Source organism: Cyrtonyx montezumae, unplaced genomic scaffold, assembly GCF_038088225.1.
Source record: "Cyrtonyx montezumae isolate F1298 unplaced genomic scaffold, pur_monq_1.0 scaffold_10, whole genome shotgun sequence".
Taxonomy (NCBI): Eukaryota; Metazoa; Chordata; class Aves; order Galliformes; family Odontophoridae; genus Cyrtonyx; species Cyrtonyx montezumae.
In genome coordinates, this window is record NW_027071826.1 from 13,832,139 (window position 1) to 13,857,706 (window position 25,568).

A 25,568-nucleotide genomic window follows, 5' to 3' on the forward strand; every position below is an offset into this window, starting at 1 on the left:
CCCAGAGATTTTCTAAGAAAATTGTTGCATTTTTATTATGGGAGCAAATGAATTTCCTTTTCATTTTACTCTTGCAGAACATGGAGCTGTTTAGGCTGATGTTTACAGAGAACCAGCCTGAGAGAAATGGCTAGGATAGATGCTTATTTTCTTTTTATCTAAATGGTTAACATAAGGCAAAAAAAAAGGCAACCTTAATAACAACTAGCCTAAACAGTTCATTATAATTCTTATAAACTAATCATGAAATGCTTAGATAGTAATATGTAAACATATATAAACACATAAAAGAAGGAAAAAGAAAAGTTAAATATGTACATTCTATTTCTCCAACTACAGGGAGCTAAGTAACAGTGACTGTATTATAAACTGAATGCACTATCCATCACTCTGTCCCTTTTTAACCAACCCTATATTTTACCAGCTGAACGTGAACATACGCAAAGCAAATGATGGGAAAGACTAATTAAAAAGGGAAGGTAAAGCAATCTCAAAAGTAATTGCAATTGGACACGTCACATTTCAATGTTATTTTTTGCTTTTGAAGATTTTGTGAGAAAAAATCATAAATAAAGGCTTAATTTTACAGGGCTCTTTGGAGTTCCCTTTGAAGATGATACCCGTAGGTTTGGTCTGACCTCTTGTCAACAACTTACATGCTCATCTTTCGGGACTGACTCTCTTTATTTCCATTGTTCTTTTGGTCAGCTGAGTTAAATGAGTTGCGAGAAGCTGTGAGGGAGGAACTGGAAGAGAAGGTTGCATTCCCACTATTACCAGTGGAACGAGTCCGAAATGAGTCATCTGAAATAGAGTTGTAGTTTAAACAAATAATTCTGTCTGAAAAAAAATAAAAATAAAAATAAAAAACACAAACAACCAGAGAAAGAACAGAAATAGTTGTTTTTACTCTAGCAATAATGAGATGTTTCCTATACGAATAATCCAGAATATTAACTTGCTGTACATGAATAATTTCAACTTAATAAATTCTTAAGCAATTTTATGAAAAAAAACCAGTTAATTATCTAATGTCTACAGGAGGTGAATGGAAAAAGGTTCCTCCTGAAAACAATTCATCACATTCTAATCTCTAATCTAAACTAATCGTCCAAACTCTTCAAAAGCAGAAAAAGAGAAAGGCATTGACAGTGAACTCTCACCTAATTCATCAGAAGTTGCACATAATACGTCTTTTTTCACATAAGACAGGCAGAGGCAAATAACAAAAACAACTTTCTTGCTTTAACTACAATGCCAATCAAGAAATGCCAATTCCATGTTTAATTTTGCTCTTTGTAACTATTACTTTAAATGAATAGGAAGTAAAAAAATAAATTAAGAATCAGAAAAATAGACTAACTAGACTAAAACTTAAGTGCTCAAACATACTGTTACCTATTGTTTTATGTTCTTTAGGAATATAATATTTGTTAGTATGCCTGTTTGATAGTGCCCACACACTCAGCAACCTTACATAAAACAAATGTAAATATAATGTAATAGCTTACTTACCACTAAAGGATAACATACAACTCTTTCCCATTCCTGATAATGAAGATGTATATCCTGTAGCAGAGCTTTTACTTAAAAGAACAAACAAACAGAACAAATTGGTAATTACTCTTCTCAATATAATTATTTTCCATTCTACTGATTTCTGAGTTTATCTGAAAAAAAATTAAATTAGAAAGTTATACTGATATTTCCTAAAGAATTTAATTAAAAAATAATATTGAAAACAAATACATATATGATAAAAAATGGCATACATGAACTTAAAAGATATTCTGAAGAATTTCTAGTATGCCTTAAAATGCTATTTTCTCAGTTCAAGATTGTATACCTTACCCAATTAAACAGAGAGCTGAACACTTATGTCACAATTCAGTGAGCAGAACATCAATTCTAAACATTCAGGTACATATAATTTCTTAACAGTTTCCTATCAGTTAAGCAGCTAGTAGAAAAAAAGATACTTAGAACACTTGTCTATGTTGCCATATTTTGGATGCAGTGCTTGAGTACTGAAAGACTGGCTTCGAACCAGCTTGGATTTTTTGTCTTCTTTGCCTAAAATTATAAGTAATAAACAATTTCAGAATGGAAATCATTGCATTTACTCAGTAAAATACACCTTTAAATATCATATACTGTCAACTTATATTAGTTAAGAAACTGATTTAAATACCTCAATAACAATAAGTAAAAACATTATGTTACCTATTATAGACCACAGAATAAAATAAAACTAAAAGTAATAAATTCATTCTATTCTAAGAACAAATTATCTTCCTGTTTGCTTAACTGAAACTCTGGCCCACAAAAATAACAGTAACTTAGCTGGGTCTTAATCTAGGAGGATTTTTAAAGAATCCCCACCTGCTGATGTACCAGAAGAGCTCCCACAAGCAGAAAGAGTCAAACTTTTTGCCAACACTGATGATGATTTATTATCTCTACCTGAAAAAAAGAGAAAAAGAAAAAAAGAAAAAAGGCTAGTATGACTACTTCTCTGTCTTAAATAGCTTTTATTTGAAATAAAGACCACCACAGCACACTACAAGTCCAGCAATAAGCAGCAACAGTATATGATCAGTTCTATTACTACTTGAGAAATATCACTGACAAGTTTTTAGATTACATCCTGAAATAAAAACTATCAGAGAATTAAAGCTGTCAGATATTTTATTAATAAATTTAAAAGCTTCCCCTCTAACATAATTAGGCCAGTTTTCATAAACATCTTTAGAACTATATAAAAAAAAGTTTTATTTTTCTAAAGTGCTGGTATTAACATTAGTAGCATCACCTCTCTGCTTCATTTTCTCCTATCTATGTAAAAGTAAGACTAATATATGTACAGAAAACATGCATACAAATAAACTTACGCTTCTTTTCAAATATTTTATCATTGACATTTGCAGATCTTCCTTCGTTTTGCTGCTTCTCTTTTTCTAATTGTTCCTAAAAAATGAATAACTTACTTAGGTACTATTCATCCAATAATATAGTAGTAATACTACTATTACTAATAATAATTGTTTTACAATTAGGCTGGAAATTTTCAAAAAAGGGCATACTTACAACTACTCCCACTAAGGAAAAAAAAAAAAAAAAAAGAAACACTTAAAGGCTCTTTACTTCTAAGCCTCATGTATACTCAGAGAACAAATTAAAAAGTACACCATGAAATGAGGGTACATACAGCATATAAATCACACCAAAAATGTTGATTTTTATTACAAAGGAACCTCAAAGACAAAATTCCCATTCAAAACCTTTTTTTTGGGTGTTGAGGGATTGTCAATAGACGTGACTGAAGTAAACAGAAATACTAGTCTAACTGTAATTGAATATATTATTACTTTAAACATCAATAAAAATGTTTTTTTTACAATTGGTAATGTTCATCAGAAACTTCTTAAAGATCTAAAAAATCCAAGTCAACATGTCTTTATGAAAAACAAAACTAAGTATTACAACGCTTCAGCTTCATGGAATATATTTGTCTTTCTGCAACATTATCTAGCCTCAGAATGCCTTCCAAAAACTATACAGGATACAGCATGAACACAGCTATACATACAATTTCATGCCAATACTTGTCTCAGGATTCTTGGTGATCTCCAACCTCAAATAGCTACAGCATTAACTTATTTTCTTTACCACATTCAGAACAAAAATGCAATGTGAACCCAAATTATTCGAGTGACATTCTTTTGTTTCATTTTAATTACCAAGTGATTAAAACAAAAAAAGTAAATCTCCAAACACAAAAATGGGTAAGTAATTCAGGTCAAGGTTGCTGGAATACAGATTCTACTAAGTCACTTACTAAAATTAAGGAAACTTATTAATAATCTTATTAAGTACTACTAAAATCTGTATCTTCTCATCTATTCAGGACTGTGACATGCCACAGTTTTCTGTGCACACCAATTCTTTAAAAGCATGCCTCTCAGAATATGGAAAATCAGAACTCTGTTGATACAGAACTTATGCCCGTATCTATGTTATAAATTTCAGAAATACAGGGACTCTTCTGCAGTCCAGCTATAGAAACAGGGTAAAAAATTAATGTTATCAAAGACTGCAACACAAAGCTCACTGGAAAGGATTTTGCCACAACCCTCCAAACGCTTCCAATGTAAAAAACAGTAATTGTATCTGCCTAAAATTGCTAAAGCTAAGATCAAGACCTTGAATATGTGTACAAATGAGTATGTATCCTGAGAACTGAAGTTTGAAATTCAAATGAAAGGATGCAGGATTTACATGAGACAGATATCATGGATTGAGAAAATCAACATTGCAAGAGAAAGCTTGTAGCACCTCCTGAAATCAAAGCAGGTCACAAATGCAGGCTCTATAATATTTCTGCAGAGGAAACACCTACAACTTCTTGACAGTCTTGAACCTGTTCCAGTTCACTGTAAAGGAGCTCTTCTGCAAGAAGTCAGAACAGTGCTGATCAAACCTGGCCTCTTAAGTCTGTCAGCTTCTTGGCTTCTCACATACTAGGCTGCAGAGGAAGGATGTGTTCTTTGCAACCCATCCAACTCAGGCTCCATGAAGATGTATGCAGTGCCTGTTGTCTCTTCTGCTTGCAGCCTCAACTGCTGATTAGGTTTGTAAGTTGGAGAAATATTCTGCAGACTTCTCTTCCGAATCCTAAGTATTTTGTAGTTGCTTTTTTCTGTAAGACCTACACTCAGACTCCCACTATCAGGCTACAGATGTCCTTTGCTAAGAGGAAAGTCTGTAACACCCACATCACCTCTTTTAGCATCCTTGTAGAAAAATGACATTACGATTTTAGCTTCTTTGCGTATGGAGGCAGCGTATAAGTTCTGACATGTTTCACTACTGAACTTAGTATGTTACACATATCTGACAAGTCAGTAAGTGCCCTGAAGAACCTATGAACGGGACTTAAGAACTATCGAGGTTGATGTTTGAATATGTATTGAGTAATCCCAGCTGTCCTTTCTACTTGACACAGCAAAATTTTGGCAGCAAAGAAAAAGAAGTTACATGATATTTTGAAGGACTTAATCTTATTTTAAAGTGTAAAATGAAATCACATGCAGATTATGAACCTATCAGGTTTCTCTGCAACATGTGCTTTCCCTACCTTAAAATTACTGCCTCAGTACTATTTAGCTAAAAACTGCTAAAAGGATAAAGAAAAGACAATGTACTGATAAAATATACCATTTCCAAAAGGAGATGTTCTTGTTTTTCCTTTTCTTGATCCAATAAATCATTTTCATAAAAATTTTTCTGAAACTTCAAAATAAAATCAATAAAAACAAAAAATCACAACAAGAAAATGGGAATTAAAAGTAGTTAGTAAATAGTAAAACTAGTACTTACAGCATCTAAAGAGATATCCATTCTGTCCAATTCTAACACTGTCTATAAAGAAAAGCAAAATATTATTCATCCTTACTCAACAGCAACCCACACTTCTATCTCAAAAATGTGGAGATGGGACAGCTTAGAATAGTAATATTAAAAATTAAGCATGTCCTCTCTTCATAAACATCTGAATCTTATGCTTGAATATCTGTGCTACAAATGCTGAAGTTCTAGAACTGTCAGAGTATTTTCAGAGCAATGCTATATCTCACACTGAAAGACTAATAGATCACCAGTGCTCAACTCAAAATACAATAAAGGGGAGCTTGCAGCAAGGGCCTAAGAAGACTGAAAGGATGACTGAGGCAGAGCTGGTGCTCATCCAGTCCCTCCTGTAGTCTTGCTCCGTAAGAGAACTACCTACTTCAGCAACTACATACTTTCTTTGAGACTAAGTATGAGCATGACTTAAATTGTTTTGTGAGGATTTTAATACATAAAGGTATGTTAACATTTGAAAGTCCTGCAAATGCTTTCTCAGTTTTTGTAAAATAAAGACTAGCCAAACACATTTACCTTGTAAATTGTTCACTAGGGTCACCATAATCCCATCTTGAGCTTTACCTATTTTTTCATTGACACAGAATTTCTAATTCAAGTCAGTAGAAAATAATTGTAATGTTAAGTAACCAAGAAAATACCAACTCTCTTAAATTTGACAGAATGCATTACGTCTTCTCTTAATTGTCCAAAACTACAAATAGTCATTAGAGGTCTTCAGTCTCCTACCCGTACATTAAGAGACAGAAAGCAAAATCCTGATCATCTTTGTCTTCTAACAGAAACCCCAATAGAAAACTTTGCTTACTCTTTTTACAATAGTCAGGACATCTTTGTCTTTCTCTTGACACAAAAGTTTCCGTATACATAACTCCAACTGCTGAAGCAAGTGTTTATCAGTGGGAATCTTCAGAACAGATTTAACTTTTGGCAACAAATAGCACAGCTTGATTCTACCAAAGGAAAAGAAAAATCAACCTCTTGATGCAGATTGTTTAATAAACATTAGTTTTTGATTTACATTCTACCATTTGACTATAAAAACCTAAACTTTGAAGATAAGGTATATAATTATTAGGTATTATTATTCAGAAGCAATTTCTGCTTACCCGCTGCTTCCAGATATGCTGTAACATTTGCAAAAACTTGTCCATAGACTGGGACCACAGACACATATTTGTAGCTCAGGTTTTTTAATTATTTTTTAAAACCTCAAAAGATAAGCTGACCTCTAGGTTTTCAAAGGGATCTACACAGCCAGCAGAAGCTGTGAGTTGCTATATGCAATTCCAGAAGGCAGTAAATTCAGGGAGAAAAATTATTTACATATAAAATAACCAAGAACAAAATTCAAACCTAAGAGCCTTCCTGGTCTGACACCCTGGGGGTGCACTTTCATTCGTTACTACATTGCCTCTGTGTAACTCAAGTGTGTCTGCTTCCAAAACAAATTAAAATATTTTTTTCTGAACTAAGGACTCAAGTCATTGATCTGCCTTAGTCCCCAGATACTGCTTCTGAACAGGCTATATAGAAAATGTACACACTGCTTTTTATAACTTAAAAACTGAAAGGGACTGCAGATTAAATAAAAAGAATTTTGCACATTTAATAAAGAAAATGTGTTTGATCTGACAGCAACTGCATAGCAAATTGCTTTAATCTAGAAGATTAAAACTTAAAAAAAAATAATTGAGAACAATCTGGTGATAATCTCTGTTGTTCTCTACTGGTCTGCAATCAGAGATAATCCAATGTCAGAGAAGGCAGCTTTGTGATGAACAACACTTCAAAGCTTTTTCTTATATTTCTCTTTTTTATACCTTCAAAATACTTTAGCCTTCACAAAGAATTATAGTCCATTAAGCATGTTCTATCATAAGTCAACTAAAGTTTTCATTAAATTTTAATAATACATCAGTAGAGCTTTCACAAAATGCTTTTAAAAGCAATCTGTTACTTAAGATGACCAAAAAATGTTTTTTTTCTTTTGTTATCATCTTAATACAAGAACATGAAATCTACATGCAATAAGCCAACAGTTTTTAAGATGTGGCAGCTGTAAGAAAAAAAGATCTACTTTAACACTGATTTGTTTGGCAATAAACTGAGTTCGGTGAACTCTACTGAATGCACACATGTATGGGCAAACTATGCTTATGTAAGTATAAGCAGCAGCAGTATTAGATGCTTAGATATGAGATATATTAAGGATGACAACATGAATTACTCGCATCAAAAACAAATGTGCAAAATCACACAAAATACATAACAAAAGAACAACACCAAAAATAACAATTTTCTTATTAGCAATAACTACAGAACTGCCTGGTCTCAGGCTATTCACGGAACAAGAAAAAATAGTCACTATAAAAATAAAGTCAAAATGCAGCATAAAAATGAAAATCATAGCAAATCCCCTTATATCTTTCTGTTCTTTTTCAATTAACTTTAACAATGAAATAGAAACCTTACACATAAGATAAAGCCTATGCTCACTGTTAAGCTATGACAGATGAAATAATTACTTTTGTTTTTATCTTTATATACCAGTATGTTGAATTTGATGGAAATTAATAGAAAATAAAGTTAAGCTTCTCTCTTCAAACCCATAAAATAGTTTACTTTTTTCCTCTTTCCTACTGCTGTCTCCTTTAGCTTAGCACTTTTGATCAGTTCCCCAGACACTCAGGCTGACATGCTTCCATGTTTTTTTAACGTTGTGTCCATAAGTTCTCCACAACTTTAGAACTGGTCATACTTAAGGCACTGTACATTCTTATTGAAGCCCAATTATTTAAAACAAGGCATAAAAAACCATATTTGATAATATTAATTAGGTTCTTTCCCTATACGCTGTTACATATTCTTACTACGTTACCTCACATTTGCCACTGGGTCATGAGTAAGTTCAAGTACAGGAAGAAAGAAGTATTTACAGAAGAATGATTTTGAAAAGAGTTCCATAATGAATTCACAAGTATCTAAAAAACGAAGTCTGTTCCAGTAACTTTTTCCTTGTCCCAGTTCTGAAAAATAACAACACAAATATCAACACAAATTATCTGTAAAATATTCACTGTCAACTAGAACACATTTCAAAGGCTAACATTTGTCTCAAAGATGATAATCCTCTATGAAAGCCTAAGCTCTGAACTCAGTAACCATTTCTGACAGTGAGCACTTTTACCAGATATCCAATCCATCCCTTTAATTGTTTGGAAAAAAAAAATGAAAAATTGCAAATGAGCTAATTACTTCGTTGAGCAAAGCATGATACACCTTTCAGATGATGTCACACACACTGAAACTACTCTGCAAGCAATAAAAATTGTTAATGAGCATAATTGAACCTTCTAATCTATCCTTAAGACAGACAACATAGGCCAGAAATTCAATTTACTCATCTAACCAACTTATTCAAAAATTAATTTCTGGGATGTCTTATGCAACACTTCTCATGTTGACGTCCTTAGATAATTATACTTCAGCAGAGGAACCCTGCTCTGTGCACTGCAGCACCTCTTGCTAAACAGTTTTGTATCCAAGAATTAGGGTTGGATGGATATTAGTAAATTATCAGTTTCTCACACTGCCTCATCCCAGTTATTTTGCATAAGCAAATTCCGCACATCTCCAAAGTTGGTTCTGACCACTGAAAGAGTGAGCAACTGAATGTCTTCTAAGCGAAAACCTACCAACAATGGCAGGAAATTACATCAAATGCATATAATGATGAACAGATCTTCAGCAAATACTAATTTGCATTTCTCAATAAGCAAGGAAAAATGATCTTACGTTCAATCAGTTTCTGAATAACCTCATGCCTCTGTTCTTGTTTGCGATTGTAACGTAAATAAACGCAGAGAGTTCGAGCAGCTGCTTTCTGAACTGGAAGGACATTCTTCAGAGAAATAAAGGAAACACAGTCAAACACAACTGAAGGAATATGAATTAAAAGAATAGAATGTTCAGTAGTAGTAAATCATGGTAAATCAGAGCTCAAGAAGTACAACTAAAATTTTAGAATGTGTTGAAATCTTTTCAAAATAAACTAGTCTGACAGCTTCAAAAGACATTAAATAATCTCAACTCAAGTAATTTCTGGTGCTTGAGAGGCTAAAATTCAAAGATTTCTATTGGCAGGAGCTTGTGGAAGTGAATACCAGGACAATATCATTACAAAGGACTGAGCTCTTCTCTTTCTCGAAGGGAAATATAATCAATTTTTTTTTTCTTGCAGTGTAATACCGTCACATTTCTTTCAGTTCAAGATTAACAGACATTCAAAATCATTTCATGTTTCTTCAGTGCAATTTTAATTACAAATGCAGTCTTTTAAGGTCCCTATTACTTTTAATAACCCAAACTCTTTACAAGTTGAATAGATTTACAAATGAGTTTGTTGTGGCGACCGTAAATGCAACAATTTGCAAATAGTTTTTTTGCTGGGAAATTTGGTCCACAGCAAAGCCGTGGAATTCAGTTTATCCATGTGGAAAGAACAGTACCCACTGACATTCACTGATGCTTGTTGAACTTTTATGGAGACCAAAGAGAATGTGAAAAATGTGAAGCAGTGTGTGGTGTGTTTCAGCAGTGGTGACAGTGACGTGAAACACAAGCCACGTTTCAGAAGGCCATATACAGCTGTCACACAACAAAATGAACCATACAATGGTTTGGGTTGGAAGGGACCTTTAAGATCATCTAGTTCCAATCCCCCAGCAGAGCATCTCAATCAGCTCATCCATTCAAATCAGAGGATTATGACCAGAGAACTGCACGCAGAGCTGAATATCAGCTTCAATGCATTGAAAATGATGGTGGTAAGATTGTAATATTCCAAAGTTTGCTTGAGGTGGGTCCAACAAATGCTCATGCAGAAACACAAAGAATATTGTATGCAAGTTTGTCAGGACCCAATGAACCATTAGGAGGCTGCAGGTGGCAGTTTCCTGGATCACATCATTAACAGTGACAATAATTGGTGTCACCATTACAAGCCACTCCGTGGCTGTCCACAGAGTGATGATGTGGATTCCCCGTCAAAGAAAAAGTTCAAATCAAGTGTACTGTCTTTTTGGATAGAAAGTTGTGATCTTTCTGGATTTCCTGGAACCTAATTATATCATCAGCTCTGACCACTGCATCATGACATTGACTAATTGAAGGGTCAAACTTCCAGAGTCAAGTTAGAGAGACGGCAATCTTTCCCTTGCAACATAATACCTCCAAACACCATAGTAGTTTGAAGACCATGGACCACACTGACAGTCTTGGCTGGAGTGTCCTACCACAGCCACTGTACAGTCTGGATTTGTCACCTTCTGACTTTCATCTATTAGGGCTGATGAAAGATGGACTGCATGGACAACATTTTCCTAGCAATGATACCACCATAGTAGTTGTGAAACAGTGGGTCATCTCCACTGATGCAGGTATTTATGAGCATGCAGCCTCACAATGAACTCCTAATGGTGGTGACTATATTGAAAAATAGTGTTTTATAGCTGAGACTCTGCGCATTCAAATAGCGTTATTGTACTCTATGTACCTGTTGTTGTTCCAGTGGATATAAATAGGAGACACTGCTTTCAGAGCAGCAAATGTACATCTTAGAATAAAATTGGCATAACATTAGTGAGAATACGGGAGTTTAGCCAACTTAGGAGACACTTCTTTATTCTTTCTAACTTGTTTATTTGTCTGATTCTAAAATGCCTTAAATTATTCCATGTTTGGAAGGCATCTGCTATATTGTGGGTGTTAGAAAACAAAACTTACAACATCTTCCCTTAGAACAATTTTACTCTTGAACCAATTCACTGCAATTTCAGATCTGTAGCTCTAAGTGATTGCTCACATTTAGACTTAGAATGTTCTCTCTCTAAGAATGGAATGTGATGCAAAGTAATCTGTGAAACTAGGAAAAAGGTCCTTCTCAGATGAAATATTTTTTATTTACCTAGAAACAACCTGATAATGAGTACAAAGATAGGAAACAATAGTGGTGGGAAAGGTGAATGATAGCCTATCAATAAAAATTTTTCTCTTCAAATTAGGGGAAATAAGTACTCAGCACTTTTTGAAAGTATGTAATAAAACAGTCTTTTATACCATATGCAATGAGAAATATTACTTTAAGATGAACATATAAATAATGCTAAAAATACCTAGTGGAAGGAGTTCTAAATACTCTAAATGAATGAAAAACCTGAAAGAGGCAGGCTCACGTTTGTCAAAATGATTGTCAACATTCTGTGAAGAAAACGGTAATAAATCTGATCACTTGATATGATTTGAGGGAGACAGGCATATTTTTGTAGTAACTTTTCATGAGTTCTCCACTTTAAGGAAGTTGCTGCTCTCTGTTCTGCTGTTGTTAATGCAGGAATCAAGTCAGGAATAGACAGTAACTAGAAAGAAAAATATAAACATATTTTTATACCTTCTACCTGTATAAGCACATTACTAAGCCTAAAAAACAAGGTACAATAATGTAAGGAAAGACGGTTCTTAAGTTTTCAACTACTTTCTCTACTCAGCCAGAATCAGCTACACTGTGACCATTTTCAGTAGGTCTCATTTTCTTCTAATAAAATCTGATTAGGATTACACAAACTCTCATAAATGGTAAATTCTACTGCTAACTACTCAAAAATCTGTTCCAGTGCCTATCTAAACACACCTTCACTTCCAGTTCCTTTACCTCACAATAAAAAACAATTGAACAGTGTTCTCTTTGAAATATCCTTTTACAGATATTAAGATAAGAACAGCACTCCTGTCTTCTCATACTCAAGCCTAATAAATTCCCTTTTCCTCCTCAGCTCTCAAACTTTTTAGCTTCCAACTTCATTTTGAATTGCAATGGAATTTCTTCATTCATTTCCACTTCATTTCCAATTCCAATTCCAATGGAATTGGAAACCCTTTCTTATCAGGAGGCAAAGATTTTATAATAGTCAAGATAAATTCTCTTTTAAACTAAGTAAAATATGCACAACCACACTTGATACACATTTATCACATATACAATACGTGTACAGTTGTAACCATCTGACAAGTTCATGTTTTAAAATACTTTTTCCATCTTGTGTGCATAAAAGAAAAAAAATACATTCTGTTTTTATATTGTTTAAATATTTCATTTTTTTCAGTATGTTTTAAAAAGTGTGTTTAAAACAGCATTTTGAAGGAAGATATGATATTTTACATTCCATTTTACACATGAGAAGTTTTCGAATAAATCACCATCCAGAGTCATATAAAATTCTATCAGCAAAATTGAGAACTGAATTCAGATCTCTGAAGTCCTAATTCAGTACCTTTACCTCAGGAAATAGACTTCCTTCTGCCAGCAACTGTCTGAAAATGGCAACTGTAGGCAGCTGCCTCATCAACATGCAAAATAATAATAATAATAACAACAATAATAGTAATAATAATAGGGATTAACAGTCACTCATTCAAAGTGAATCAATTTTTTTTTAAATGTTGCTGATTTTGATCCAACTTAATGTCTCTTTTTCAAAATCAAATCTATTTCAGTAAAACTGTCTTTAACTGGAAAAAGTTAAAAAGGACAGATGTGCTCTTTTGCACTAAATACAATCTTCTCAAAATCTTTATAAAATTCGAACAAATATATATATATATATAAAATGTAGCTCTGTATTTCCCCAGAGCAGAATATGATCAAGAAAGCCTTTTGATACAATTGCTTATTACAATTACTCAACGATCCACACAAACCACAAACAACTTTGCTACTACCTTTCATTTGAACTTAGAAAGTAAATAATGAAACATAAGAATACCCACCTTGTTTTCTGATCCACCGCTTTCTCCTCCATTAATCATTAGTTCAAGGATTTCAGGAAGGTGACCTACTAGAGCATCTAAAACCTATTTAAAGAAAGGCTGCATGAATGAAGTTTATAAATTGAGCCAATTTTTATCTCTCACCAATAATGCCCCTGCTGACATCTCCTATATTATTGCTCTCCTAAATCAATGCAGGAGATTATTAAAAAAAAAAATGCAGCTTATACCTATTAGTACTAATGAAGACTGTGATTTACAATTGGTATTTTAATATAGCAATGTAAGTATTATAGGTTACATACTAGAAAAATAAAATCATAGCTTTGATTTAAATCAATACCACACTCAGTGATTTCTAAAACATTCACAGCACACGGTATTTAAAAATGAACATTCACGCATTCTAAACTATCTGTCATTCGCAGATGGTTAAGTAACAGTCTCAACAGCCACGAAGAAATGTATTTTGGATATTTGCCAGCTAAATCTTAAAAGCAATTTTTCCTAACAATTTGATGCAGTAGAACAGAATATTTTGTCTTCATTCTTAGTATAGTCATTAGTAATAATCTTACTTTCAAAGGTTAGAAACTAGATTTGAAATTAGGCTATAACATTGTATCATTAAATATTACTTGGTACCAATCTCTGGAAGTCATCTATAGTATTGAATATTTTTGCTATTTAGAAAACTTAAAAGTTTTTCAAAATCACCAGATGCTTCTGAGTCTCAACTTTCCAGTACTGAATTTGATAAATCTTTTAAGGTGGGTCAGAATTTCAGAAGCTATAAGTACATGCTCTACCAATAGTGTTAATTCCCCTGAGAATGCTTAACAGAGGATTTCAAAGAAAAATGCAGCATGTTAAAGGAAAATTAAATTAGCCATGCCATATCCAAGGATCCTTCAGATAGAGAAAGAAATAAAACCAGCACAAAATGCTCAAGTGCTGGAATAAGTAGTATCAGGGGAAACTGCAATTGCATAAGATGATCAATCCAAACACATCTTGCTATACTGCTATACATATTTAAGTGTTGAATTCTTTACATAGGCTGAAACCAAGGTTCACTGAACAGAACCATATCAATAATGGCCAGAGGTTCTGCACCAGAGCACGGATTGAAATCCTTTCTAAAAACGTTCTCACACAACTTCATTTCTTCTTTGATTGGAGAAACATAAATAAAAGAAAGTAAAAACCTGGAATGCTATCAAGAAATATTTCAATGCAGTAGCAAAGGCAAACATTTCCACGTGATTTTAAGGTAATAAATAATAATTAAAAAAAAGCAATAACATTTAAAATGAACATTCTGAAAAGTAAGCTTAATGCACTGTGGGTTAACTGAATCCAAACACCTTACTTTCCTCCTTTTTACTCACAGAAGGCTTACATCCCTAGGAAAAGTATGAAACTTAACGAAAAGCTGCTCATGATTTTGATTAGCTACTGTTTCATCTTACTGCAGAGTTACTAAACTTCACCACAATGTACCGCAGTGTAACAAGCTAAATGCAGTTTCAAAGAAAGCATGTTACCTCTAGTGACTCATCCTGTAACAGCGTAACCAGTTCTTTTTGAATTGTATACACACCAGAATTTAAGAGCTTAGCAACCTAAAACATTCAAGGAAACAGACAAACAAAAAGGCAGTAAGGTAACAAGGTAAACCATACTTTAGTTCCCTGGCACTACAGTAATTACCCTACATGTGCTTACTTGTCAGTAAGCATGATGGGATGCAAACCAATTTTTTAGTATCAGCCTTCTGAAGGCACATACTTTCCTGTTGATCACACTAAAAGCATGCTTATACAGAGAATGTGAAACAAGAAACAGACTTTTTACCTAACCAAATAAACTTGGCTTTGGTCTTAAAACTATTTCACACTTCCAAAAAATTTTTGAGGACTTTACTGCAAAGCTAGAAAAAAAACAAATAAAAAAATTCTTGAATATTCAAATACCATACTTGATAATCCTTGTGAGAGTTAACAGACAGCTACAGAATTTACAAAGGATAAAATAAAATAAAATAATAAAAATAAAATAATAAAAATAAAACAAAACAAAACAAAATGGCTTCATTCTGGATTTCAAGTTTCCAACATTCCCATTTGAAGTTTGCACTCCTGAATTACATATAACATTATATAACATGATATATAATATAATATAACATATAAACTTCTAAAAAATACTAAAATTCCATCTCCAAACTGCTAAAATAGTTTTACAGTGAATATGAGGAAAACCTCAGGAATGAGATTTTTGGTATAGTGAGTACTTAGCTCATAAATTTTAATAGTTTTCATTGTTTAGATGAGCCAACTGAAGATAATATCTTACTTCATATGTTTTTTTTTCTTTCTTTTTAATAAGCTGGAATATTTTACATGCATTCAGACAGAACTTAAGAAGTGTTATACATCCGAGAAAACATTATGTAGAATGATATGCTCATATACTATAATTTCAATATGCTCAGTATAATTTCAGTAGTTAGCTTGGATTATCATTAATCAAGCGAAGACATCAACAAATACAGAGAAACAGAATCCCATCCAAATTCCTTAAGATGACAGAAATAAGGCCACCTGAGGCACTAGAACAGACTGCTGAGGGAGATGGTTGAGTCTCCATCCCCAGAGGGATTAAAGAAATGTTTAGCTATTGTACTAAGATACATTGTTTAGTAGGGAAATACTGGTAGTATGTGAACGGTTGGACTGGATGATCTTGGAGGTTTTTTCTAATCTTGGTGATTCTATGATTTATATCTCTCCTCTTGATTTAAATAATTTCAGCATGCTGCTTAATTTATGATCTTCCTCAGCTACAAAATGGCATAAAATTCTAGTCTGAAGACTCCAATACAAGATTCTTTGTAAAACACTATGAAAACCTTGAATATCTCTGATAGGGGTTGTAACATTCAGAAGAGAGTATAAATTCATTTCTGCAATTCACACTGTATTGGTAATAATATCTAAGCAGTTAAAGATATATATATTTTAACTTTTACAAAAATAACATAGTGCAACTTATGTAAACTGAGTGGAATAATAACAATATATGTGCTTTTAGATTTGCATAGTTTTTCATGTATTTTCATATTAAATTTGGGCATTTAACTTAGACTTAATACAAACAAATAGTCTTCACAGAATATAGCATAGTCACAGATGGTATAGATCTAAAGATGACTTTTCAGGAACACAGTGACAAGCTCCTTTTCTCCTCTGTCACTGTATTTTATTACAGCATTCAAAACCTTCAAATAGTCTAATTACTACAATTGCTTCTGTCTGTGGACCATCTTTAGTTTCTTTCAGGTTTTTCTTCCTAAAAAGCTCATCTCATGATAGACTTTTGTAGACAAATATCCCACAACAGGCTAAAGTTTTTATGGGCTATAATTACATATTAGAAGAGACTGAACACCACTGATGAAATAAACCATTTTAGCAAGTTTTAGTCAAGTCTTTTTCTATAGGTTGAACGATCACAAACATAAGCTTAAAGCATGGAATATAAAACAGAAACATTTAAGTACCAACAAAGAATTTCTGTAGACGTACTTCATAGAAGCTTATGGCCATAGTGTATCTGACAGGAACTTCAGGATCGTGACAAAGGCAGAAGAATATAGAATATAGTTCTAAATGGAAGTTCTTTGGATCCACAAAAACTATCATGGCCTGTGGAAAAATAAGTCTTCTATTAATTGTATTGCTAAAGGGTCATACTGTCAGAGATTATCAAAAGAAAATACCAAGTTACAAGAAGCAAGACACTTGAGACATCTGTTGTGATTTTAACGACATAGTGTGATATTTTTGATGGCTCTGTCAAAATAAGGCATCAGAAAATTTAAAGAGTTAAGGACTAAATTGGTTGTACAGATAGTCCAGACTGCAAACTTTTTTTTACTGTAGACAGATTAAAAATACAAGCAATAAAATCTCTGTTTTATAAATAATGTTTCAGTAAGCTAGCAGAAGCTACAATTGAAGACCACAGTGAATGTTATAGCAAACAGTAAAGTACCTGAATCTCAGCATAACTGTGTGTGTATATATCTTGCTTTTTCTCAAATAAACAGATTTCTACTACATAGTCGTTGTTATCTTTAGAAGATAGAATAAAAATAACCATTGGCTCCTGGTACAAATTTAAGTTTCTTTCGATATAAGCGTTGTATGTCAAAATATAGATTTACAAAAGCATGAGTGGCAGATTTAAAGACCTCACATAAACTTTCAAGTTCTTCTTATATAAGCAGGAACATTATTAAAGCATGAACTTAATCATTCAGACTCAATCTCCAAGTCTTTGACATTCTCAAGACAGACAAGAAATGTGAAAAGCCTTGGAAGGTTTGAAATTGGCTACCCTGTTTCTCAGGCATATTCTCAAGAACTCTATGCTAATTGTTAGGAGAAAACAGGAAAGAATGAAATCAGTTATTACTGTTTCAAGAGATCTCTCAGTCAAAACTTTCCAATAGCTTTCTGAAAATCTCCAAAGAGGAATCTTTTCTGGAAAATCTTTTGGTCAACCTCTAATTCAAGATGTTAATTTGAATTTTCCAGGGAAGAGCTAGAATCTAGCTAATTGTTGTCAATACCTCCTCTGTCCTTCTTGCAGCCCTATATAGTGAATTATATGTACGAAATACCTTAGTTAATCTCAAATGAATGTTACTTACTGGAAAATTGTAAGCACAGTTCTTCCTCACTGAAATATACTTCTTTTCCTGTTCCAGAGTTTGGAGTTGTAGCTGATTATCATTGTGTCCATTTTCCTGCTGTAAACCCAGTGTGCAAAGCTTCTTATAAAATTCCAAAAACCGTAAGTGCTGCTCAGGAGTAAAAATGCCTCCAAAATTAAAAAATTAAATAAAATATGATTACTATTCTCATTAGAAAATGCTATTAATAATGCTCAAGAAACAAATATCATTTGCAAATCTATCAAGTTTGCCATGTCGTAATCTCTTTTCCTCATATAATTTGTACAGATGATACAAGAGATTAAAGAAAATTGGCAGCTACTTATAACAAAGCAAATCTTGACTTCTGTTTAAATTATTCCTGAAATAATCAAGAATTTAGCAGCAGAACTGCAAACATATATATTTTTGTTCTACTACTTGGAGTTCCATCTTCATTCCATTTTTATATCTCTATGGACGTCAGTCGCATGACTAATGCTTATTTGCAAGAAGTTGAAAAATTAGTCCACGTTGCAACAGATTATAGTAAAGAGGTGTAAGAACAAAATTATAGAACAAACTGGAAAGGAACTAGTAAAATGACATCAAAAATTAAAAAGGTCTTTTTGTAAGTACATGTTTGTAAATGAATAAGGAAAGACTGAAATTTTTAATCGAGAGAAGAAAGCGGTCAGTGATTGGTATCAGCTTCAGTACAATTGATAAAATTAATGAAGATGGAAGCTTTAAGAAGAGAAGGAAAAGGTCAGTAAATACTTAAACCATAAGAGAGGTTTGCAAAATGTGCAAGGTCAGATATGCTTCATTCTACTACGAAAGAGTATTAGAAATGATGAAGTCATACCAATGACATCAGATTGGAGAAAGGCAGAAGTGATATTGGTATTTAACAGCTGGAAAGGGGAAGAAAAAGCCATATAATTTTAGACAACTCAGAATAACATAATAGTTTTGAAAAACTGGAACAAAATCTACTTGTAAACACCGAAAATGAAACAAGAAAATGAGCAGCAGTCAACACAACAAAAGCGAAACCTCTCTGATTCCCTTTCCTTCTAGTACTGTTTAACAGGACCTGCAAATACAAGAAGATGCGGTAAAAGGGCATGCCTGCTGACATTTTCATAAGCAAAGTGAGATCTGTAAATTGCTTCAAAACTGCTTGAAAAACAGAAAATAGAAAACAGCAAGGTACCATGCTTAGCCAGACACAACAGAAAAGAAAAAGACTACATAGGCATTAGATTTTATAAAGGAAAAAAAACCCTAAAACCCCAACTTTTGAGTTTCTTCTGTTCATAGCCTAGATTTGAATAAAAAATGTTAAACTACTGCAGACTGCTAGGGATAGAATGGACTATTTTTCAAAGCGAAAAAAAATAAACAGCAACTTAGCATGTGAAATACCCCCTTTACTTTATTCAGCTCTTCTGAGGTGTAACAACTCAAGAAAATGTGAATTACCCAGACAGAGTTCAGAGGTGTAAAGAGATTAACAATTACAGTCAGTCAACCTAAAGAAGAATGGGAATTCATGATAAATACAGGATGGGCTCTTCTAGCTCTTGGGTTCTGTTAACAACAGTTTGGCACTATGGAATAGCCCTTTCAAGTTATTTGCAGTGCAGCAGCTGTCACCTTGATTGTCTCAAACCTGATCATAAAGGACCTTTTCTAAGACCTGCAAGAAATATCAAAGGGCATAAAAGACCAGGAGGAAATTTTCTATAGCTTAAAATTGTGTACTTCTCCTTCCCAGGTAAGCTCTGTATAAAGGGTAAAAGTGCACAAAATGATCACAGAAAGATCTGCCATGCACAAATTGCTGAAGTACAGAAAACAAGAAGTATGGATACAGATTCAGTCTCAGCTGTAGCTGGGAATTCACACGCTATTAGATCCCCATTCTCCCCTGAAGTCCTATATAGGCTGCACTTCTCCTTTCATGTCTCAAAAACAGATGTCAAGCATAGAAGTGAACATACTAAGTTAAAATCATACTGCACTGTCAGTGACATCTGGTTTCAAAAATTCAGTCATCCACCTCAGATGATCCAGAATATCCAACAAGGCATCAAAATAAATCAGTCAAACCAATAAATAAAAGCCATCATTCTTCCACCTCTGTCTCTGTTTAAACATAAAAGAATGATAAACCAGTGGACAGCTTAAAAGAAAATTCACAAAATCCAATATTTACTCAATAGATGATTTCAGACTTGTAGACCTGTATTTTCTCTCTGGACTATCATTTCATTCAATTAATGGAAATCTGCATATTTTTCCATGTGCTTCAAATTTTCTTTACCTTTCCTCATTTTTAATTTTTTTTTTAAGAACATTATATCATACCATATAATCCATTGCACAGTTTCCCCAGATGAAAAGATAAAGAAACTAGGATGGATTCATCTGCTTTGAAGGACTTCTCACAGAACGATTTCACTAAGGGGAGCACAGTTTGTCTCCTATCATCTGAAAGACAAAAGAGATTTTTAAAGTTAATTATTTGTTATGAAACATCCTAAAAAAACACATAGAGTAGAATTCTATAAGAAGTTAAATATATATACCTATATCATTTAACGTGCTCAGGAGTCTTTTTGGCATGCAATCACTGGAGGCAGAAAACAGGAGGCAGAGCGATGAACATTACCACAGCAGAAGTCCAGATTTTTAATACCATACCTGTTCTAAATCTTCCTTTGTCTGTTTTGTACTTACCAGTAAAAGTGTGACAGAATAAATGAATACCTACTAACTTCTTTGTTCACCAAGAATAAAGGGAGTTAAAGAATACAGCAGTATTTTAACAATAATACTTCCTTCAATAGTATGAATACAGAGAGATCATGACCAAACATGACCACGATGGTAAAAAGAAATATCTGGGTCTGACAGAAGTGGATTTCTGCGCCCTACTGAGGAGACTGAAAATCTTCTAGCAAAGAATAAATTCACAAAAAAAAAAACCAAAATAATTAATAGCAACAAAAAGAATTTATATCATATACAGCAAATAGTGCCGAGCACTATGTTTCCACAGAAAATAAAGAGCAAATGTTCAAAGAAATGTATGTGTTTTGAATTATTGTAAATAAAAACCATGTATTTTAAATTTTCAAATTTTAAAGGGATTTCAGGTTTTTTATTGGTAATTTAACTCCCATATTCAACAAATACATTTGGGTGAACAAAACATTTATGTTGACCTGAAGAAACTTTTTGATATTGTGAGAAAGAAACCCTAGGATACACTGGGTCATCTTCCTTGAAAAGTTTGTTTTGTACTTCAGCCATGAAACCAAACCTATGTAAACCAAACTCCTGCACACATATTCCATGCAAACCTGTTAAGAAGCCCTAATCTATTTTTCTAAATTTTTCCTTACTGATACCTAAAAGCAGTAGTTACAGCAATTGGGAAGATGGGGGAAAGATGGACAGGAACAAAGAGAAACAGAAACATGAGAGTATCAATGGAATGGCTTGAGAACTTGAAAGTTAACCTACTAGCTTACTTGCAAATTTAAGCACTAATTGCTAAAAAGTCCATTGATGGCATTCTCCCCCAAATCTTATTTCTTTATGTATTTATCCATATGGCTTACACACAGTGATGTATTTTAGTAATTCATCACCATGCTTCAGTAAAGTAAATATTTGCTCCTCACTTATGTATCAGGAGGTACAGTCAGTAACATGAGAGTGGGAGTGGGAAATAGTGTTACTAATGAAGATGAACGACTGAAGAAGATGGAAAATGTATAAAGAGCAAAGTGGGAATTAATGAACAATGATCAACAATCAGTCATGGAGCTTATAATACACTTTTTTCATATACATTATAGCTAAGATAGCCATGTACTTCACTTTGTTGTACATCCCAATTTGTACAAAAACAGTGGAGACTACAACCAATATCGAGCCAGAAAAGCTGCCTACTATTATCTTACACAAAGCCCTGAAGTATTTAGTACAGGGTTGGTGGGTGACTGCAGAACAAGGCACTGCAGTTACCCAGAACGTTCCCCTACAGAAGAGTAGCTAACAACACTCCTTAAAATCTGCTCCATCATTGCTGAACTTGTGATGGGAACTCAAATACCATAATTGTGGACCAAAGACAGATTATTTCTCATTCCTTGAATGAAGAGGCACTCCTACATCTGGAGAAGCATGAAATACTCATGTTGTTTAGAGGAAAGTTATAGAGCACCAGGAAAATTAGAAACATTTACATTTTCTACTTTTAATACAATGAAAAGCTTTATATAACACACATACTTCCTTGTTGCAAAGAAGAAAGCTTTCAGTACCATGTACCCACAAATTTACAGTGTTTTAAATAGCAATTTCTGACGCTCAGATCTCCAAAATAGATCAGTTGTGCCCACTTCAGCTTATTGAACATGAAGAATTATTCTTTTTTCCAAAATTTATGAATGCATTTGACATATAACACTGTTAAAAATTGCAAGGTTTACTGACATACACATATATATCACATGATTGCCCCAGCCTTGCTTCTTCAGCTGCAGTCTGTATTTAGGACAACCTTTACTTCAATTAAGAGGCAAAAACAAGTTAATAGCAAAAACAACAATAACAACAACAACAAAACAAACAACAAAAACCCCACAAGTATCTGTGTATGTTGAACTAACATTTTGTATTATGCCTATTAATTGTATTAAGTAAATAATAGCCACACAATATTCCTATCATTTATATGTTAGTTTTAATAATTCAGTTTCATTTCATTACAGTAGAAAGTCAGAGTAAGAAAATAATGGATTTTGTTCACATGTAGTTCACCTTTCTTAAAAGTCTTTATGCATAAAACGCTGCGAGAGATGAAATACACATGGGATAAAAGAGAAAACAAAATAAAATCAGAAATGTCTTAAAAATGCAGATAGAGCAAAAAAAAATCTATTAGATTTATAAGATGCATTAAAAAGATAAAAACTGGGTTACTATATCCAAATGAAATCCTTACCCGAATCAAACATATCAAGCAGATTCACTAATGTCTCAAAAGCTGCAAGGCGTACATTGCTGCCCTCATCTCTTGCCAGCTCTACTAATTCAGGAAGCACTACAGATTTGGTTAGTTCCGTCCTGAAGATTGAGGCAAGCATTTAAAGAGAAAACACATAATAAATCAAGTTGTAAGAAAATGAAAATTAAATAAAAACTTGCATTTCATCCCAGGACTTAAAATATGAAATTTTATCACTAAAGAAGCATTCAAATTAACTTAGATCAGTGAAAATGCAATCAGAAAAAATTCAAAGGACTCCGACTATTTCACCATGTCACTAAGAAAACTTATGATCAAATATTCAGGAACCCCTCAATGAAGTTCCAGATGAGTAAATTCTGAAGTCAAAATGATTAAATATGTGTCACATAGGACTGAAGCATCTAGAAATCTCATGCTTCAAAGACCAAAGACGAGCCTTCTTTGCAGAGGGTAAGCAACTGTTGCTCAGAGAACATGCAGCTTCCTCACTTGCCCTAAAAACACTGGCTTTTAGCCTTGTTTTAAAGTCATAACGGAAGGGTTTCATCATAAGAAGGAATAAAAGACTTTCAATATAGAAACTTATTTATTTATTTATTTTTATAAAAGTGAAGATTTCTGGTCTTTGAATTTGTATGTATTAGAGTTCAGAAGTCCACTTTGTTGTGTCCTCATGAATAAAGTCTTGGTCTGCCCAGCCATTAGTGAAAACTGATATAAGCACCACAATGGGATTTCAGCAATTTAAAAATATCCACAGATATGGCCCTCGGTGTTTATAATACTGACCAAAATGTAGAATTGCATAGAAACAATGGCAAAATTATATACATAGGCATTAAGCGAAATAAGAAAATCTAAGCTGTGTTTTACACTTTGATTAACTGTATAGAGAGATAAGACTCTGTCATTTCAATCAGTTTTTAATACAAAACTAATCACAACTTCTAGGTTGACAGATTCTAACAGAAATAAAAATGCCCATCCCTAATGCAGTCAGACCATCCCTAATGCAAGTCAACACAAACAATAACACTCAACTTTTACAAGTAACTAGCACCAGCAATTTTTGCCTTGTGATATTTATTACTGATACCAGTAAACCAAACTGAAGCTAAATAGCATTCTGAAAAACAGATGATAAATCACTTTTTTAGTTTTTATATCACATTAAAAAAAAAGACATGATATTTAGTAATACTATCATTAAACAGTAACAACAGGTCATGAGACTGTCACACTTTGCCTTCATTGTATACAAGAAAATGTGTTCATTTCCATTAATTTGTCTTTATTTTCCTGCTACCTATTCATCTTCAACATAAAATAAAGCAACAGTTTACACACTGAAAATACAGTTTGCCATCTCTATGAGACTGAAGTATCTAAATCACTGTGAAGAGATCAGGCATAAAACTGTCAAAAAAGCAGTGTATAAAGACACATAAATAATAAAAACAGACAGTGGAGAGAAAAGAATAAAAGAAAATTATATAGAATGGACCACTAATTAATTGATAGTTACGCATTTAACTCTACTAAGCCAGTACATTAAGGCTGGGTAAATTGCCAGTGCCATTTGCCACTGCATAATACCCATGTTGTTTTAGGCTTTCTTTTCCCAGGTGTAAGATATTTTATTTAATGAATTTTAAAGACACTCAACAGCTCCCAGAAAATGTAACTTCCCTTCCAAAAAAAGCCATTTATTAGTATAATGTGTTCCTCCTTGCTGCACACAAAAACTTCTTTTTTTTTTTTGTTTCCTCTTTCATGTTCTTAGAATACCTTGAAATTAAACAGCATTTGAAGGAGTGAGAGAAACAACATAAACACGATGCATTATATTCTTCTTTCAACACTTGTCTGTTCATGCATCTATCTTATAACAAAACAACTGAGAGCAAATATACATTCAAGGAAGTGTGCTGCCTGAAAGCTACCACTAAAAAACATTTTCTTCTCAAAAGATTCAGTCACAGGTCAAGAAAATCCGTGCAGCTGTAATTTTTTTAAAACAAAAAAATTTCCAGTCATATGCGAAAGCAATGCTCTGTAACCATATTCATATTCTAGAAAAGAGTTATTTATTCAAAATGACACAAAATATATATATATATATTGCTCTATTACTGATCATAAAACATTTTCAAAGACAGATTCATATGAATGTCTCTCATCTCCTGACTGTAGCAGAGGTTAACTGAGGAATCGATGAAATGCAGACTGTATCTCATAAGGAACAAGCAAAAAAAAAAAAATCATATAAATCTCATGCTATCAAACCAAAACAAACAAGAAAGGAGAAAGGAAGATGATTGGAGAAAACAAGAACATACGGCATGGGGAGGGACAACAGAGAAAAGTAAAGGACTATGAAGACACAGTGCAGAGGAAGAAAAAAAAGACATTTTGAAAACTTATTTTTGTGGCTTTCTTTACTTTAGAGACATTGAAAGATTTCTAATCTGACAATGAGACAAACCCTCCCTTCAGAACTACAGTTCTGGAAAAAGAAAACCCATAATCAGCTCCTGAAGA

The 25,568-nt window shown here is 33.2% G+C and overlaps 2 protein-coding genes across 6 annotated transcripts in view; one reads left to right on the forward strand and one right to left on the reverse strand.

Moving 5' to 3' along the window:
* The window catches only part of DDX24 (DEAD-box helicase 24), a 191,850-nt gene that overhangs the window by 112,922 nt on the left and 53,360 nt on the right, over positions 1 to 25,568 (forward strand). The window lies entirely within an intron of this gene.
* The window catches only part of PPP4R4 (protein phosphatase 4 regulatory subunit 4), a 58,331-nt gene that overhangs the window by 2,978 nt on the left and 29,785 nt on the right, over positions 1 to 25,568 (reverse strand). Inside the window, exons 8-24 of one of the 5 annotated variants that reach the window (XM_065750775.1) lie at positions 23,001 to 23,122; positions 20,351 to 20,473; positions 17,972 to 18,141; positions 16,842 to 16,961; positions 14,799 to 14,876; positions 13,252 to 13,335; positions 11,661 to 11,843; positions 9,223 to 9,328; positions 8,306 to 8,453; positions 6,233 to 6,377; positions 5,380 to 5,421; positions 5,218 to 5,292; positions 2,892 to 2,967; positions 2,383 to 2,463; positions 1,980 to 2,073; positions 1,516 to 1,586; positions 657 to 804 (exon numbers count right to left, since the gene is read on the reverse strand). In XM_065750775.1, coding sequence (XP_065606847.1) covers positions 657 to 804; positions 1,516 to 1,586; positions 1,980 to 2,073; positions 2,383 to 2,463; positions 2,892 to 2,967; positions 5,218 to 5,292; positions 5,380 to 5,421; positions 6,233 to 6,377; positions 8,306 to 8,453; positions 9,223 to 9,328; positions 11,661 to 11,843; positions 13,252 to 13,335; positions 14,799 to 14,876; positions 16,842 to 16,961; positions 17,972 to 18,141; positions 20,351 to 20,473; positions 23,001 to 23,122 — 1,866 coding nt within the window. Of the gene's footprint in view, positions 1 to 652; positions 841 to 1,515; positions 1,587 to 1,979; positions 2,074 to 2,382; positions 2,464 to 2,879; positions 2,968 to 5,217; positions 5,293 to 5,379; positions 5,422 to 6,232; positions 6,378 to 8,305; positions 8,454 to 9,222; positions 9,329 to 11,660; positions 11,844 to 13,251; positions 13,336 to 14,798; positions 14,877 to 16,841; positions 16,962 to 17,971; positions 18,142 to 20,350; positions 20,474 to 23,000; positions 23,123 to 25,568 lie in introns of those variants that run through there. The other 4 variants (XM_065750753.1, XM_065750733.1, XM_065750743.1 and 1 more) reach the window with 4 other exon arrangements.